Below are 17,162 nucleotides of genomic sequence, written 5' to 3' on the forward strand. Positions count from 1 at the left end.
TGACTAACAGCAATAAAACACTTCATGGGTTTAATCTGAGAGTCGTCGGAGGCTAACTGAGGGGCAGGCAACGTGAAATGAAACAGAACTGAAGCGTATAAACCGAAAGATAGAGTGAGGGAGAGGAAGCTGTTTTCAACTGAGGTTCTCTGCAGACTTTTCAAAAAAGAAAATCAGACTTTTTAATTTTTTTTTTTTTGCTCAAAGTTCTTTGAACAAACCTGGAAAATAATAATGACTGACTGTGCTTTCAGAAAAATCAGTTTATCCAGCAGTTCCCAAATAAAATAAAGGTCTCATAGATGTGTGTATAACAGCTATTTTAGTTTCAACTAAGAGCCATTCCTAATTTTACCCCTTAGCCCTGGGTTTTTCACCTGCAAAAGCAGTTTTCAGTTTGGTTCAGAAATAAGTGTCAGAGTGAGCGCTCTGTATTTGTTTTTGTTTTCCTAAATTGTGTCGTAGTGAGCGCTCTTAACGCACTTTTTTCAATAAACAACCTTTGACGGTTCTGCTAGCTTGTCTCGTGCCGAACGTTGAGCTACACTAAGCTAACTTCTTTTCATGAGTTATGTGTTTTTGTGATGTTTAAGCCTTGGAAACCTTTAGTGTGTAAGTGGAGCACATATAAACAGAAGCTTATTTCGTTTTGGGTTTAGAAATATTTACTTTCACATAGATAGCCATACAGATTTGTTTTTAATTTTTCTATTTGTCAGTTTTAAAATGATGGATTCAACCTATAGTTAAGTAAAGTCCAGGAAAAGAAAGCCCTAATAAACTAAACCCTCCAAACTTTTTGGATCTGCAGTTTTATTTCATGCTTCCTTCTTGTTGCAGACTTCAATGGTTGGACTGTTGGTTCAGAGAATGAGAATCATGAAGGTGTCACTTTGGCTCCTGATCATGCTGACAGCCTTTTTCATTTTCTTCTTTAGTTTTTTCACAAAGCAAACAATGAGTCCCTTTAAACGGCTTAACCTGCTAAAAGATGAATCCTTCAGAAGAGTCAGAATGTGTGAAAGTGTGAGAGTGTTTCTAGAAAATCCTTTTTGTCTTACTTCAAGTGGTTGTTTCATAATGTTATAAACTCAAACGTTCCTCTTTGATTTCAAACGTGTTAATGTTAATTTTCTCTGTGCGCTCTCGCACCGATCTCAGCTCTGTGAAGAGAAGTGAGGATGAAACGTGAACACAATGTTCCCGCAGCTGTTTCAGCAGGTTGTTGTCTTTTTTTTTTTTAAAAGCTGCTCAGATTTTGTGCTTTCAGATCACCCGCCGCTCTCTGCTTCACTTTTCCAGAATAAAAACGCCCTGACCCGTCTGACATTGAAAGATTTTTTGTTCTCATGCTCCAGGAAGCAGAGCAACAACAGAGAGAGAGTGGAAAGCTTTTACTGACTTCCACTTTTAGAAACCAGCGCTGACACGACAGTTGAACCGTTTTACTACATGTGCTCAGTCAGCTCAGTCATGTCTCTGTGACGGAAACGATGGGATGATGCTACATGACTCAAAGACTCAGAGCACAGAGTGGACTGACGTGGTGTTACACATGACACAGAGTCATTAACATGCAGACATGTAGGAAGTGTTAATCTGTGGGTGATATGAGCAGCACATGAGAGTCTGTGACATTTTTCACATGATGTCGCACTGTTAATCTACACCCAGTTACAACCTCTCACATTTAACCAAATCCAGTAAACACAAAAGAATGAGGTGGTGCTAGCTCTGCTAACTTCAGCTACATCTATCCAAAAAACCTTACATCGTTACTCACAGACTCTGTGATTGGCTGTTAAAATAACTGTGCTGAGCCTCAAAAGAGATCAATGGAAACTAAAGAGCGAGCCTAAGGAAGTCTCTTTATAAAAAAACAAAAACAAGTGAGTGATTCTAGTTTTAGGGGAACATTTCAGGTATACCTAAGACAGTCCACCTGCAGACCTCCACTCTGAGCCCAACTCTCTTGGAGGCTCCACTCCTCCACTGTCAGTAGGAAATACGTCATCATAGTAAAACTTTTTTTTTAAGTTGCCTTTAATATTATATTGGTTAGATACTTCCATTTTTTCTGCACTTTGATTACCTTGGTTAACTTCATTTCTGTTACATACAAGAAAGATACCGCCCCAGAAGTCGAGTTTTTTTTTACTTAACAGACTATATAGCATTATTTTATTTATCTAATTTACATGACGGGATATCATTTGTACATCATCAGGTTCGCATTTGTCCTTGTGCTCCTTCACGTTAAGTGAAGTTTCTACCCACAGCGTTTTAAGACACACAAACATGTGCGTGCATATACACTCACAGAAAAGCACACGAGCGGACAGATGGCTGGGAACACCACCACAAGAAAAATCTCCACGCCTTCTCTGTGAAGATGCAACTTGCCCCCCCTCCCTAAAAAAAACAGCAAAAATCTGTAAACCTAGGGAAAACACTGAATGTTTCAACATAAATTGGTGGGAACCACCGTTCGGTGTAATGATCTCGACCGTTTTCGTTTGCTCGAGAGAGACAACAGTTTCGTTTTTGCTACAGTCTTGTCACAACCTCTATGTTTACATTTATTGTTGTTTTAACTATAAAGAGGGAGCCTACCAGACGGCTACAAGGATTTAAATTACGTCACGTTCCATGATGGAGGTGGCCTCCAGTTCACAGTGGAGGAGCCGCTGAGAGCAGCTGAGAGTGGAGGTCTGCAGCTAGACCCCTCTCGATACACAACAAAGTAAAAACAATGTGAGCTTTTTGGGCTTCATATTCTATTTGTTTCCAAAGGATATACCTGAAACCTACTTAGATCATTAATTGGCAAGCTTAAGCTCTAATGAATTCTTAATTATTCAAGATATAAAAAAAAGTATTATTTTGTCATCTGTGTTATGGACAACAGTTGTGACTATTTTTTAACAATAATCCATATCATACTGAATTTAGAGTAATACAACATTTCTATGTCAGTCTACGCTCCCTATAAATGTCCCTCATCATTTATATCACAGTAACCCAGTTGACAGGACAAGAAGAGAGAAACCTGTTTCTACAACTCTACATTTAGTGATGCTAACACAGTCGACATTTCCTCCATTTTTTAGCCTCTGTGCTAACTGCAGACCTTGAACATGCCACCACCTGACCTCCATCAGCTCATATTTCTGCACATTTTCTAGACAGTTTTTTTTTTTTTACATCTATAGTAAGAACAGCAGAAAATGTTGGTAACACAGTTGATGAACAGTTAATGCGCCCCATGTACAGACAATCATTCTGATGAAATGTTGATGAGGAGGAGCTGAAACACGACACACTTTCTTCAAGGTTCCCACCAAAAAGGGTGTAACCTCAGCTGATTTGGGTCATGTGACTTTGGAGCAAACCATTGCTGATTTATAGGGGTATTTCAGTGGGTAAATGGCAATTTGTCATGTTTTATGATTATTTTGAAGAAATAATGTATTCTAGTGTTAATTTTTAAAAGCAAACTTGACATTTGAGAAAGTGGACAGCACAAAAACCGCAAATTCCAACACATGATTTGCACTTTTTGCTAAATAAATGATGAAACCTGTAACTTTCTGTCTTAAAAGAAAGTGAAATATCAACCAAATGACCCGCTGTAAAATTGTTCATTGCTTGAAATTAATATTTAGAAGTGATAAGTGTACCCCATAGGCTTGAAATGTACCCCTAATTATCAGCCGAAGTGTTTCATCTTCCAGTAAACACTTCCCTTATTAAACATGTCGTTGAATGCCACCAGTTTTATCACTCCTAGAAGGAATACATGATCAACCAATCAGAGTCCATCCTCCATCTGAATGTCACAGAGCACAGGGACGACAAATCAACAAACATTTTAAGAATTTTGAAAAGGTTTATTACTTGTGCAATAATTTGGGCTTCCAGTATTTTAAAAAATATCATGTCTGTGACAAGCGACACACATCTAAAATATTCTGATTATCATCACTTCTGTAACAAAATGAACCGCCTTTAAAACCCTGTGAACATATTGCTTAAATATCCTAAATAAAACCACACGATTACGTTCCCTTTAACAGCACTCCATGAAGACATTTCCTAATATATTAAAGAATTTATGGTAATAACATCAATAAAGTGTTGAAGGCTTCTTTAATCAAACACTGCTCTTTAAAACACCGTAGCTATTGTTACAAAGTGAACCAAGATCACCAAACTACAGCAGTCACCACTCAACAAACAGTGATGTTATTTACATCTAGAGTTAATGTAAAAACTGTGCACAGAATACAGTAGCTACCATTAGAAGTAGTAGTAATATGGCACACATGAGCTAAATACTTAAGACAGCATTTAGAAACAACCGTCCGGATTAAAAAGTGTAACCCCGGGACATCTGGACGTTGGAGGCTTGGAGCCAGAGGGATGAAATTCAATTTAGCAAATTAAAAATATCTAAATCACAAAGCTGGAAATGTGACAACAGTCGTAGGAGCATGTGTTTAATGTGTGTGGCAGTGAAAACACGTGAAAACACGTCTGCTGCCAGGAGTTAAAGTTTGTTATTTCCAGACACACGGCTTCTTGTGGAAAGAATAAAGGCAAGTACAAACTGGAAACTTGGTCCCATCAATCATTAGTTTACAGGTATCAGATCAGACTCTCTCCTCTATAAAGACATGAAATGAAAAACACCTTCTGCTGATTTACTGAAGAAGGTGCCAACACGACTCTGGCTCCAAGCCCATAATCTGAGAATCTGTTTGTCTACCTTTTCCCCCTTTTTTCTGTAATCCGCGCTCTTCTGTTGGACTCACTCTCCACAGTCTGGACACACTCACAGTAACAGTAGGTTAAGCAGGAGGAGGGTTTGTTCAGTTGGAGTCCTGCATCTCCGCCCCTGAAGCCTCCGCGTCCACGTCCACATTCAGCTCTTCATCTGGGGAAACAGACAGAAGCTTCAATCAAACTCTTTAAGATCCACCTTGAAGCGGAGTCAAAAACCGACCTGAGATCAGGTGTGTTCTCTGACGGTAACACTCACTTTCTGAGGTTTAAACCTTAGACTAGCGGTTTTAGGATGCAACACAAAAAGTATTGTTTTGGCCGCTTGTTTACACGGAAGCAGTGTTTTAACTGAACTAAATCGCAAACTTTTGAAACTGGCCTCCGGAGTGGAACTTTTCAGAAGCGTTGACGCCACCATTGTGGACTATCATGTTGTGCTTGTGCTGCTGAATCTGCTGACTGTCTTTAAACAAAATGAGCATCTGTTGCTCCACTTCTGCACTTGGAATTCACCAATACACCAGATGAACGACCCAACTCTACTTCAGTGGAGATCTACCAAAAGCTGCTTCTGGACAAGACAGTTATAGCGCCAACTAAAGGCCTGGCATGCTTACTACAGCGTTTTCAGTCCCTCAGCGTTTAAGTGTAAACACAGAGTTTCTTTTCACTGCGTTTTATCGTTTTTCAGATGGATCGTTGTTATGTAAATAGGGCCTTAAAATGATAGCATAGCAGCTCATGAAAAGTGAAACCAAACAGTTAGAGCTCCTCTGCTGACTCCGCCTCCTCCAAAATAACAGACGAGACATACACTACTATTCAACCAAAATGTGCTTTGAATAAAATAATATTTATAATAGTTTCTGTCAAGTTTTTTCTTATCCTACTGATTAGTTTTAAGTTTGTCATTTTTATGCCCATCCTGTCCAGGTGGGCGGAGCCTACTCCAGCTGACTTTGGGCGGGAGACAGGGCTCACCCTGGACTGGTCTCCTGTCAGTCACAGGGCTGACACACAGAGACAGACAAGGGCTGTTTTTCAAACCGCCTACTACACTAGCAGTGCTCGCACCAATGCTGTTTGTCTATGCGAGTGGCAGGTTTTGGTGAATTACCGCCATCTACTGGAATTAGTCGGCATTACAACTACAATACAACAACACTAACATTAGACAGTCTGCGAGATAAAAGTGAAGTGATGCAAACACCGGTAAATCTAGTCACTTCCGGTCCTAAAAAGGCTGGTTTCACAAGTTCATTAGCCCATATAAACCAATAATTACCTCAATAAACCATATGTGGATGACTTAGAAGTGTTTTTTCCATCAGCTGTAATTAATTAAAATCCCTTCCAGATTTATTTTCAGTAAACAATATAACTTTTGGTGTAAGATTAGAAATCAAGTATAATGATTCTGTGTGATATGATTAACAAAATAACTAAAATGTCGAGATCTGCCCATAGATTGTTTTGCACATTTATAATAAAGGCAAAAAAAACATCATCTGAGTCTCCGCTTCTGAAACTGGAAACCAGAGTAGTACGCTACTAAACAGACCCAACAGAACAGTCATACTACATACTACAAGCAAAAGCAGTACGTAGTATGTAGTGCCTACTACATACTAGTGCCTACTACATACTACATTTACATGTTGTATGCAGTTGGCAGTTTGGAGAACAGCCAACCTTTCATGTACACACTCAAGGGTGATAATCACATTAACCTAATGAGCATGTTGTTGGACTGTGCATGGGGAGAACATGTAAAACCTACCCAGAAAGGCCCACTTTGCCTGAACCAGGCACTTATTTTATTTTAATTATTTATTGGTTTGAGAAAGACTATTTGTTGACAGCTCTATTTACCAATAAGGCCTCTGCAGTGCTCTGGGTTTTTACTGTTTACTAAACAGACTGACATTAATATGAATGAGTCTATATAATCTACAACAACAAACAAGACCTTCAGGGGAAAGAAGTGTTATGTTTCCAAATCTATTTCAAACACTTGTAAATGCTGCTGGGGTGGGTAGGCGTAGGGATGGGTACTGAATCAGATACTTCAGTGGGTACCAACCAACTTCCTACTGTAGTACCGAGTACTGATTCATGTAAAATTAAATGGTTCCATGTACCCTGTGACTGTCAGGAAGTGGAAGAGTAGGGGATTTTCCATGCTGAACATGAACACAGCATTGCAAGTTTATGTAATAATAAATAAATATGTGTAACTGAAAGCTTTAAGATTTTTTTTATTAAACAAATTAATATTTGTTACCACTCTAACACACAAAAGCAATTGCCAGATACCGGGCAATGGTATACCGTACTGTTTCAAATGTGAAAAGTACCCATTCCTTGGTAGGTGTCAGACAAGTGAGTTAGCCTTTGTTTACATATTCCTCAGCAGAGCTGTGCCATGAATGACACACAGGACATTTAAAATAAAGGATGGGTTATAAACAATATTTAAACATGTACAGGACAAACTCAGTAAAAAGATTTTGTCTCAGAGTTCCTCACAGAAGCTTTAAGGAAGCTAATGTGCTAAAATCAAGAAGTTCTTTGTCAAATTGCGGTTTAGATACAAAGAGTGAATCTGAACCCAACTAATGTCATCCAGCAGCTCTGTTGGCCACTTTTTAAAGGCAGAGTGCTGAACACAGCTGCTCCGATGCTTTTAACAACATGGAGTGGTACTTGAAGGCAGCCTGAGTAATAATAAATGCAACAGGAAGCGCCGACCACAGGCAGACAGATGCAGACCCACGCTGGGTGACGTGGATGAGGTGAGATGTGTTGCCTCTAATGATTCATCACAAGTGTGAAATATTATTTATCCGGGGTCGTATCACTTCCATCAGAGCTTTGTGTGGAAGCCAAATGATCCCATTTTTTCTGCACAGTGCATCAGTCTTCACCTTTCAGCTCATTGGTGCACAAAGTGTTTCCTCTTTTTGTTCAGCTGATCCGGTCAGGTGAGAGTGACAGCTTCATGCCTCAGTCACTTTCACAGGAAGCCGTTACGGGAAATAGCCTTTTACGGGCATACAGAGATGGAGTTCAATTTTAGATCTCCTGTAGGTCGTATGACATTTGAACACTGTTTTAGAAGAATGAATAAATGAATGGTCACCATATATGGACCTAAAGTGATGGAAACCTGCTGAAATCAGTTCAGAGGAACTAAACGGTTAAATATCAGAAAGTTTTACTGAGTCTTCCAGTTTACACCTGCAGGCCACTCTTTTCAGACTCCCAGACACGCGTCCCTACCTGCAGTCTGTTCCTCTGTACTCTTTCTCCCGCTCTTAGCATCCGGAGAAGTCGGCTCATCGGGGGGCCAGCGGAGCTCACCGCTCTCCACCTCAGTTGCGTCTGTGGGCTCCACCACGATGGAGGGAAGCCGCTTGGTCAGCTTCGGATACCTTTCATGGGTTTCCGGGAAGATCTGGTTGAAGCTTATGTAAGGTCAAATGAAAGGGTTTTGATATCTGGAGGGATTCGAACAGGCAGAAAAAATTGGACTCAGCAGACTGATTTCTGTCTTTGATCTTCAAACTTCAGGATGATGCTTTCGCTCTCTGTGCAGTAAATTGGATTCTTTGGCTTAAAACAGAAACTCTGAAAGCAGGTTGTAAAAACAGAGACAATGAAGCTCAGAATGAATTCACTGTAAAAAAAAGTCACCTTGAAATAACAGTAAAATACTGGCATCAGAAATGTCCTGTAGTTTCCTGTTTTTTTACAATGCATGTACTGTAATTCATTTTTATAGAATCATACTTTATATTGGATTGCAGTATATGAATGTGAAACAACAGTAAAATACTGACAACCCTACTGCCAGTGTTTTACTGTTATTTTACACCAAAGTTATCTTTGCTGTGATGGTGTTTTGTAACCGTGAGAGAGGAGGGAACACAGTGAATATGAGACCCTGCTATTTATAATTAGTGTCCTCGCACCACCAAGAGAGAGGACTCTATTTTATTTTGTCTGTTTCTTTCTTATTATCCCATCCAGTCTATGAGGACTAATTTGACCCCCAAAATGTGCTCAAAAACTCACCAAAATCAGCACACACCTCAGATTCAGCCAAAACTCGATATAATACAGAAATTGAACCCCAACATACCAAAATGTGCTCTCTTGCGCCACCTAGGCACACTAAAACGGCTCTCAATCGCAGTAGAAATTTAGCACAGATCTCAAACCAACGTCCAGAGACGCACAAATTATATACACAGACCCCTCACCTATCTCAAACAGGAAGCTGGCAATTTGCCTTCAAAAAATAAAATTTGGCCACATTTCTGGGCCTGAAACAAAAATGTTCTTCTCTTAGGCCGTAAACGGTACTGGCTTGAAATTTTCTCAGATGACAGAGTAGGGCATGCTTTTCAAAATTTATGTGGGAATTTGTTGTTACTCATATGGTTTTTGAATCACGAGCCCTCAAAGTCGGTGAACCCCAAAGAAGCCCTTTTAGCTCCCCCTATTAGAATGAATGGGAGAGTAGGATCCAACTTCACACAAGCTGCGACAGTTAGGCCTCTACATGAAAAAGTAAAAGTGATACAGGTTAAAAAAATACACAGATGTAATCCTGACAAAATTTACCACAAAAGTATCTTATTTTTAGAGAGATCTGGTCAAAATTGTGGCATCTATGAGCAGATGTTTCAAAACTTCAGTCAATTTCACTCCTGAGAGGGCAGCAGTTAGGGATGATGTCACTCACTGACTGACAGTTCCGTGCAGCTGGTCATGTGACTCAATGAAGGCGGGAAAATGGAATGTGCAACAAACACATTTTAAAGGGAAAGCCTGACAGTGGAAGTGAAACCAGCATGAAGGACAAAATGTGGAGACCTTATCAGATAAACTATAGCCCCAACAAAGCCTGAGGGATCATTCTTTACACTTCACCTGATAATGACACACAATGCTTGTAAAAGAAAACACACCGGAGCAGATGATAAGTGGCTCAGCTGGATGAGATACGTACCGTTTACTCTCAGCAGGACCCAGTCCAACCGAACACTTAAGTCGCGTCAACCCACATTTTACTCTTGCTCATCACTCCTGTGACTCACCACTTCATGCTTTCTATTTAAATAAAACTCGACTGGTTTGAAATAATCTAAACACACACTCACTGAACACACACACACTGAACACACAGCTGTAAGGATACTGCGTCCTGATCTGCTGCTGCTCCACCCCCGCTGAAATCCTCCGTAGCCGGCTCCAGAGAGTTCATCACCTCAGTCATCCTGCAGAAAGAGACAAACTAATGATCGCCGATCAATACACCAAACACTGTTCCTGTGCTGTGTCTGTCAGTTTTTGCACAAGTTAAACAGAATAAAAAACAAGAAGATGACAAAATATGTGCAAGATAAAACAGATCACCAAGTCAAGGCTCCTGTGTGGACTTTTCACTGGTTATGAAACAGTCTGAAGAGAATCTGACGAGATTTCTTTCATTCCTTCCCGTTTCTGGTCTTCTTTCCTGTTTCCTTTATCAATTTCAGTTGTTTTTGGGACCTAGACCACTAGGCCAGCTGCACCTCGTTTTATTTTGTCACACACACTTGTCTCTTGTTTCAGGTAGCTTGACTTCCTGTTCCCTGTTTCTGCTCCCTTGATTAGCCTGAAGAGCCTCACCTGTGCCTCATTAACTCCACTCTCCTGCTGTATTTCAGCTCAGTGTTATCTCCCTCATCTGTGCCAGCTCTTTTTGCCCTCTATGACAGGGTTACATCCTTTTTTCCTGGTGTTTTTACCTTTGGTTAGAATTTTTGACCCTGGCTTTAGCCTCTTGTGGACGCGGATACCTTTGCCTAAGTTTTGATCACCCATGTATCGACCTTCGCGCTGCTTTGACTGAATAGATTTTGACTTTCTCCATGTGTCTGGAGTCTAACATGTGGTTCCTTCCTGGTTCATTATCATTTTAAGCTAAAGGCTTTATTTGAAACGATTCACAGTAAGAAGTTGAAGACATCATAATAAGATTATGAGCAGTGTCCAATCATCAAGCTCTACCAAATCTTAGACATCTGCTCAGGCTGTAGCATACGTCGTGGATCACAATGGCCAAATGAATTGGATTTTAGGGTTGAACCGTGCTTGGGCACGGTATAGATGGCGGTAGCTGCGGCGAGCAAGCAGAACTTGTCTGTCTATGAGTGTTTTGGAAAGAAGTCTGGATCCTTGGGAAGCAGCAGTTGCTGGAGATCACAGTGTTTCGGTTGGTGCCATAGAAGAACTGAACATCGGTACCTAGCCCTGAAGCTGTGCTTGTTTACATCTTGTTTACCAGGATCTCATCCTGAGATATTGGTGCAACTGCTTTAGGCAGTCTCAAAGTAACTTAACAGTTCTGTAGTGGTACATTTTCTCATGTTTATGTTCAGTGTTACTCATAGTTCCTCTTCTTGAGTGTTTTAAAAGACAATCACTGAAACTTTACCCAACAGTACAGTCTACGATCATCGATGCATTTCTGCAATGCAATAGATGCAATGCAGAAATGCAGACATACTGCTTGTGCTGCTTGAGCTGCAGTTCTTATTTGTTTTCAGTCAGCTGGAGACCAGTGGGAATCACAGAACAAACACCACCTCAAACACTCCACAGGCTTCTCCAATGTTTTAACGCTCACACTAGAGAACAACAAAGGCCAATTGGTGCTAATTGTTAGCGCTGACAAAGCAAAAAGTGTAGGTGATGGTGAGACTCAGACACTTAATAACAGACCAACAATATTTACTTGAACAAACGCTGAACAATGATCCGGCAAATGTGGTGCCTGAGTTTGAAGATGCTGTGAGGACTATCTACAACAACTGGAGTTTTTTAAGACTCCATTTCCCTTTAGCACATGTGGACATGACTCTTGTCAAGCTGATAAATGGAGATCAGATCTTCTTTCTAATTCTGCTTTTCTTTGCCTCAGACAACTTTTCCCAGGATGCAAAGCAGCAAGGTAATGTATTTAGTTGTAGTTACAGAGCGCTATTGTTAAAAAACAGACAACAAAAAACTCCTGCTAAGTGCTCCCCCTGGTGGCTAGCTGCAGTATAGTTCAAAAACTCTGTCTCCACGGTCATTCCAGATAGGCTGTGGTCAGACTTTAAAGAAACACCTGGTAGAAATGTTTCTCACATCCGTATGCTGTGGTGATATGAAGATATTATTACTTTTTCCATTAAAGTTTTCAGAGTGCTCCAGAGCAGGGGTTCCCGAACTTTTCAGCCAGTGACCCCTGAAAGTAGTGAAACTGGAGACTGGTGACCCCCTTGCTGTGGGACTTGCACCAACGGGCCAATCAAAAACAGATAAAACTGATTTTTTGTAAAAAAACAAAACAAAACAAAAAACTACAGCACCAAATCAAGCTAATCAGTAGAAACATGTCCTGTGTGCAAATATTGCTGTTTCCTAAATTAATCTACATCTAGTGATACTGTTGTTATGTTGTTATACTGATCTGTCACAACAAAGGGATGTGACAGATCAAACATTTTCTGTTTGCATGCTTTTATACAAAATTTAACCCTATTTTTTATCCTTACAATAGTGGGTTAAACATGGAATTGGAAATTAGTTTTGATTGTGGGAGCGACTTCAAAAGCCCAAATGCAACAGAAGTCAGTCAGAGTCAGTCACTTCCTGTAAGTCACTATTAAAAACTCATTTTTAAGGTCTTACTTTTATGTGATGCCGACTTCTTGTCCTTTATCTTGTCTTAAATCTTTTATCTCCTTCATTTCTCTTACTTCGGTTTATCTATCTTGTTAGCCTTTTTAAGTGCTTTATCTCTTGTTCATTATTTTATCAACTCTTTTATAATAATTATTAAGTAGTTTATTAACACCTTCAATACTGTTCACATTTGAAACGATACAGTACAGATGCCTGGTAACTGGCAATCGGTACCGGTACTCAACAGTACCAATTTTCGATACTTTTTTGTCTTTATGTGGTAAAAAAATATCAATTTGTTAAAATTAGAATATAAAGTTTTATTCAATTTAACATATTCATTCTTCAGCATATAACCTTGCAACGCTGTGTTCATGTCCAGCATGGAAAATCACCTACTCCCCCGGAGTCACAAGGATGCATTTAGGTACTGTTTGACAGAATTCTGTTTTGACAGAATTTGGTTGGTACCTGTAAAAGTATCTAATTTGGTACCCATCTGCTCTCAACCCCCTTTTGTCGTCTTTTGTTTTTCTTTCTGATTGATGTTTTCAGCTTTAATTTTTGGTTTTATCTCAGAATTTTGAGGAAAAAGTCAGGATTATGACTTTTTTTTTTTTTTTCAGAAAAAAATAGTAATAAAAAAAAGGACTTTTTTTTTCTTTCAGTGGAACTAATCTTCTTCTGTAGGGTTAATATGAAACTACAGTGTTTTAAAGACTTGTCTCGACTGAACTAAGCCTTTTTTTCCCTTTGTGCTGAAGCTTGTGTCCCTCGTTTCTGTGTCCCGACTGTTTTCAAAGCACTTCTACAAATTGTTATACAAATTTTAAATATTATTATTATTATAACTGTGTAAACCACACGTATCATAGAGAGATAAGACTGTCCAACCTGTGGGTATGGGATGCAGTGATGTGTGTGTGTTAAAGACCAGCAGTTACTAAGTGTGGAATGAGAAAATGCAACATGTGGTTTTAAGGTTTTATCTGAAGCGTGATGCACAAAATGTCTCCACAACCCAGCACTGATCAAAAAGTGGCCTGATCACAGCCTTGTCCATTATTTCCTTATGTAAGAACACCTGGCTGTGCAGTCTCACTTACATAACACCTGAATGGTGTTGGAGTGATGCTGTTGTTTTCATTGATATAAATAAAAATGTAGGTCTACAGCCTCTTTAAAGCAGCAAACAGCACCATTCCTCTGCCCACTGGTGAGAGTCAGACTTTACATGTGACAACTTATCAGAAACACCACTTTCCATACAATCACACTGCCAGTTGCTGTTGCTATGGGGACCAGATTTTGAGATTGTATGGCTCTGATTGTCTGAGAAGTGCACTTTGCCTGAGCGCACGAGGCTGAGGGCTGATTTGGGGGTATTCATGTGTGCACGTACGGAGCAATTACCTCGGCCAGGACGGCGAAGACTTCTCTGTGAAGCCTGGACTCGCTCCTGTCCGTCATCACAGCAGCACTGAGACAATACAGCCTTTATCATTATTCATCAGAGCCTCTTATTGTTCCTCTGGAGGGAATCTGTGCGCTCCCTCTGGCTGGGCTCGTGTCCAGCTTTAATATATTGAAGCAAAAGAGGCTCTGGAAGCAGAAGCTGCCGAGGCCTGCGCATGTTTCCAGTCTGATCTCGTTTCTGAGAAGCGCGCTCACTCTGCCGTGATGTGAAGTGAAACAGACACAAGAATTTAAATGTAGACGCCAGGCGTGACGCCGCTGTCGTGCTTTCTTACCCACTTCTCCAGCTGAATAATAATATGTTTATTTGAGACATTCGTCTGAACAAGGTTATCCATGTGTTAATGTCTGCCTCTTCACTCTGCAGGGAGCCGCTTCACTTCTGCCTGAGTGATACACTGAAAACACTTTGTCTGAGTGTTTCGAGCAGGCCAAGGTGCTCCTACAGGTGTTTCACAGGCATTAATATCAAATATATCCATTAAATCAGTCTGATCATGCAGAGTTAAGTCTTTGCTGTGAATAAAACTATTTTCATACTGACACCACGCTTCATGAAGATTTCATGATCTTAACTGGAAAAACTGGAGCTGGTTTAATGGAGTGAGTCTACGTTTGAGCAAAGAGGTGAACTTAAGGGTTCATTTATCAGAAATGTTCATTTAAAATTAGTTATTTAATGTTTAAAAGACCTCAGAAGTGTGTTGTCTGTAAAGACGCTAAAGGTTGTCTCTCCTGCTCGTTTTAACTTAAACAAAGCTGGGTTGAGCTAGCATTTTTAACATGGCATCCTGCGACGATGGGCTTAAAAACTCTGGTTATGGGGAAAGGTGTGATGTCACAGAGACTATGCCCATGTATCATGCAGTCTTTGGTGTGATCAGATGATTTAATGTACTTTTATAGGTATGAACCGAATTTTGTCAAAGGTACTGGGTACTGTTTCATGTAAAACCATAAGGTATCATGTTAAGGTACCTAAACACATCCTTGTGACTATGGGGGAGTGGAAGAGTAGGTGGTTTTCCATGCTGGACATGAACACAACATTGCAAGGTTGTATATTTGAGAATAAATATGCTAAATTGAATTTTTTTATATATTTAAGTTGATATTTTTCAACACAAGAAAGTAACGAAAATTGGTACCATTGAGTACCGGTACCGTATCATTTGAAATGTGAAAGGTACCCATCCCTAGTGATAAACTTCAACAGAGTAAGCTGGGAGAAATAAATCTGTCCCTTTTTATTTAGATTTAGATTTTACCTAACCCTACACAACTTCAGCTGCCTGTAGTGGAATGAAAATCCTCTAGGGGGCAGAACACATTTCATAAGTTTTTTGAACAGGCGTTTTAAAGAAACTGTTTATCATGTTGATGAGATAGAGGTCTTTAAACTCAAACAAAGAGGACAAGAAGTGACCCTCACATTAAAAAGGGCCAGAAAATGACATTTGATTTTTTTTTTATCATAAATTAATTTTGTAATTAAAAATGCAGATCCAAATGCAAAGAAGCCTTATCTGACTTTGTGATACACTGTGGATTTACAACTGTTCATTAGAAGAAGTGGACAAATCCTATTGAGGCTCAGACACTGTTTTTTATTTTCTAACTTCATTGAATCACTGACAAATTAATTGACAATAAAACCAAAAAACAATATTCACAGCTTTTCAGAACCACCAGTCCAAGCCAAAAACCCACAGCAGCACCCTGGTGTACTGCAGCATCACTATGCTGTTGTTGAATTGCAGACTTCAGTTCGAAGCCAGATTCTTGCACCTACTAGTGTTTTTAAAAACACAGAGATCTGATCTCTTCTTGAAACTCATCCAAATCTCCAGGAAACAACTCTGCCTGCAGCAACGCTCTCATTTTCTCCATCCTCGTTGTTTGGAAAGAAAGATTTGACCTCATGTATTAAAATTCCTCCTCTCTCCTGTCCATCACCAGAGCCAGAACTGTGCAGGCTGTCCACTTAAAGAGGCAGCGGTTCTCCAAATTGGCATCCCTGGGGACCACTCATGAAATTCCACTACTTCATTTTAGCAGATATCGCATGCTGCAAGAATGACCACTCTACTTTCTCTGTCCTCCATCACTCCAGCTTTGAGCCAGAAGCAACACCACCTCCTCAAATTCAGGTTCCTCAGATAACCCAGTAAGTTTAAACAGCCTAGGGACATAAGAGAAAGATCCACCCTCTGCCAAGTACAGAGATATCTGTTTTATAAAACATGCTGCCACCTGAAATGCTCTGCACTTCCCTTTTTTTTTGCGGTTTCATTTGATTTCCCCCATGCCGTTTGCTCTAATTTACATTTCCTGTTCTACTTTTTGACTCAAGTAGACTTATTTAATGTTGCAGTAGCACATAAATGTAATTTAACACCCTAAATTCATTAACATTTGATTCATTTTTTAATCAGGTTTGAAGCATGAAGATTTACTTGCAGGGCACACAACAGGTAGCCAGTTCACTGCAGGTATCAAGACTCTATAAATAGATTTAGATGTAAAACACAGCTTATTTTACACCTACACTGAAAAACACCACACAAGCTGATCAGAGCTTTCTGCCCACAATCCCACACACTAAGCAACACCAGTGCAGAAAAAAACACAGTATAAAACAGGTTTAATCAATTATTAACACCTTTATGATGGAGTTTAAATGATCCGAGTTACTTTATTCAACAAGAAGAAAAAAAGAAAGACTCACAGAAGCTCCTGGTACAGTGCTGGGAATTAAAATGTTTGTTCTGCTGTGTTCAGAGCGCTCAAAGGCAGAGAAAAAGCTCCTACCTGTCTGCGGGCTGATCCAGTGTCTCAGAGCAGGAAGGTCTCCGTCCTCCGCTGCTTCATCACACTGATGCTGCTGATGATGAGGGTGATGATGATGATGAGGAGGATGATGATGATGATGCGGGCTGTTGTGGGCGACAGGCGGCGGGGCGCGCGGTGAAGTTGCCGCTCGCATCTAAGTGTTTGGAGTCTGCGCAAAGAAGCCGGACTGGTGCTGCCTTCACGGACTACCGAGAATATTTGAATCACAAGAGTACACGACGTAAAGGAGATGTTCTATGTTTTCACGAAGTGATTGAAAAATGTTTTCTTCAAGAAAAATAAAAATAAAAGGGTGTATCTTGCTTGTTACTGTACAACGTTGCCGT

The 17,162-nt window shown here is 40.0% G+C and overlaps 1 protein-coding gene across 2 annotated transcripts; it reads right to left on the reverse strand.

Moving 5' to 3' along the window:
- Window positions 1-4,816: 4,816 nt before the first annotated feature.
- On the reverse strand, window positions 4,817-16,985 carry LOC141806711 (protein LBH-like). Of its 2 annotated transcripts, none has more exons than XM_074692352.1 (4): window positions 16,795-16,985; window positions 9,992-10,070; window positions 8,068-8,242; window positions 4,817-4,936 (listed from the first exon to the last, which is right to left on the reverse strand). In XM_074692352.1, exons 2-4 carry the CDS (start codon window positions 10,067-10,069, stop codon window positions 4,872-4,874), a joined length of 318 nt encoding a protein of 105 aa, XP_074548453.1. In that variant the 5' UTR covers window position 10,070; window positions 16,795-16,985; the 3' UTR covers window positions 4,817-4,871. The 2 variants fall into 2 exon arrangements, with proteins under 2 accessions (XP_074548453.1, XP_074548454.1); XM_074692353.1 differs by lacking the exon at window positions 16,795-16,985 and adding an exon at window positions 16,712-16,730.
- Window positions 16,986-17,162: the final 177 nt, after the last annotated feature.

This window comes from Halichoeres trimaculatus, unplaced genomic scaffold, assembly GCF_033239565.1.
Source record: "Halichoeres trimaculatus isolate MK-OKI-2021-1 unplaced genomic scaffold, fHalTri1.1 fHalTri1_scaffold_17, whole genome shotgun sequence".
NCBI lineage: Eukaryota > Metazoa > Chordata > Actinopteri > Labriformes > Labridae > Halichoeres > Halichoeres trimaculatus.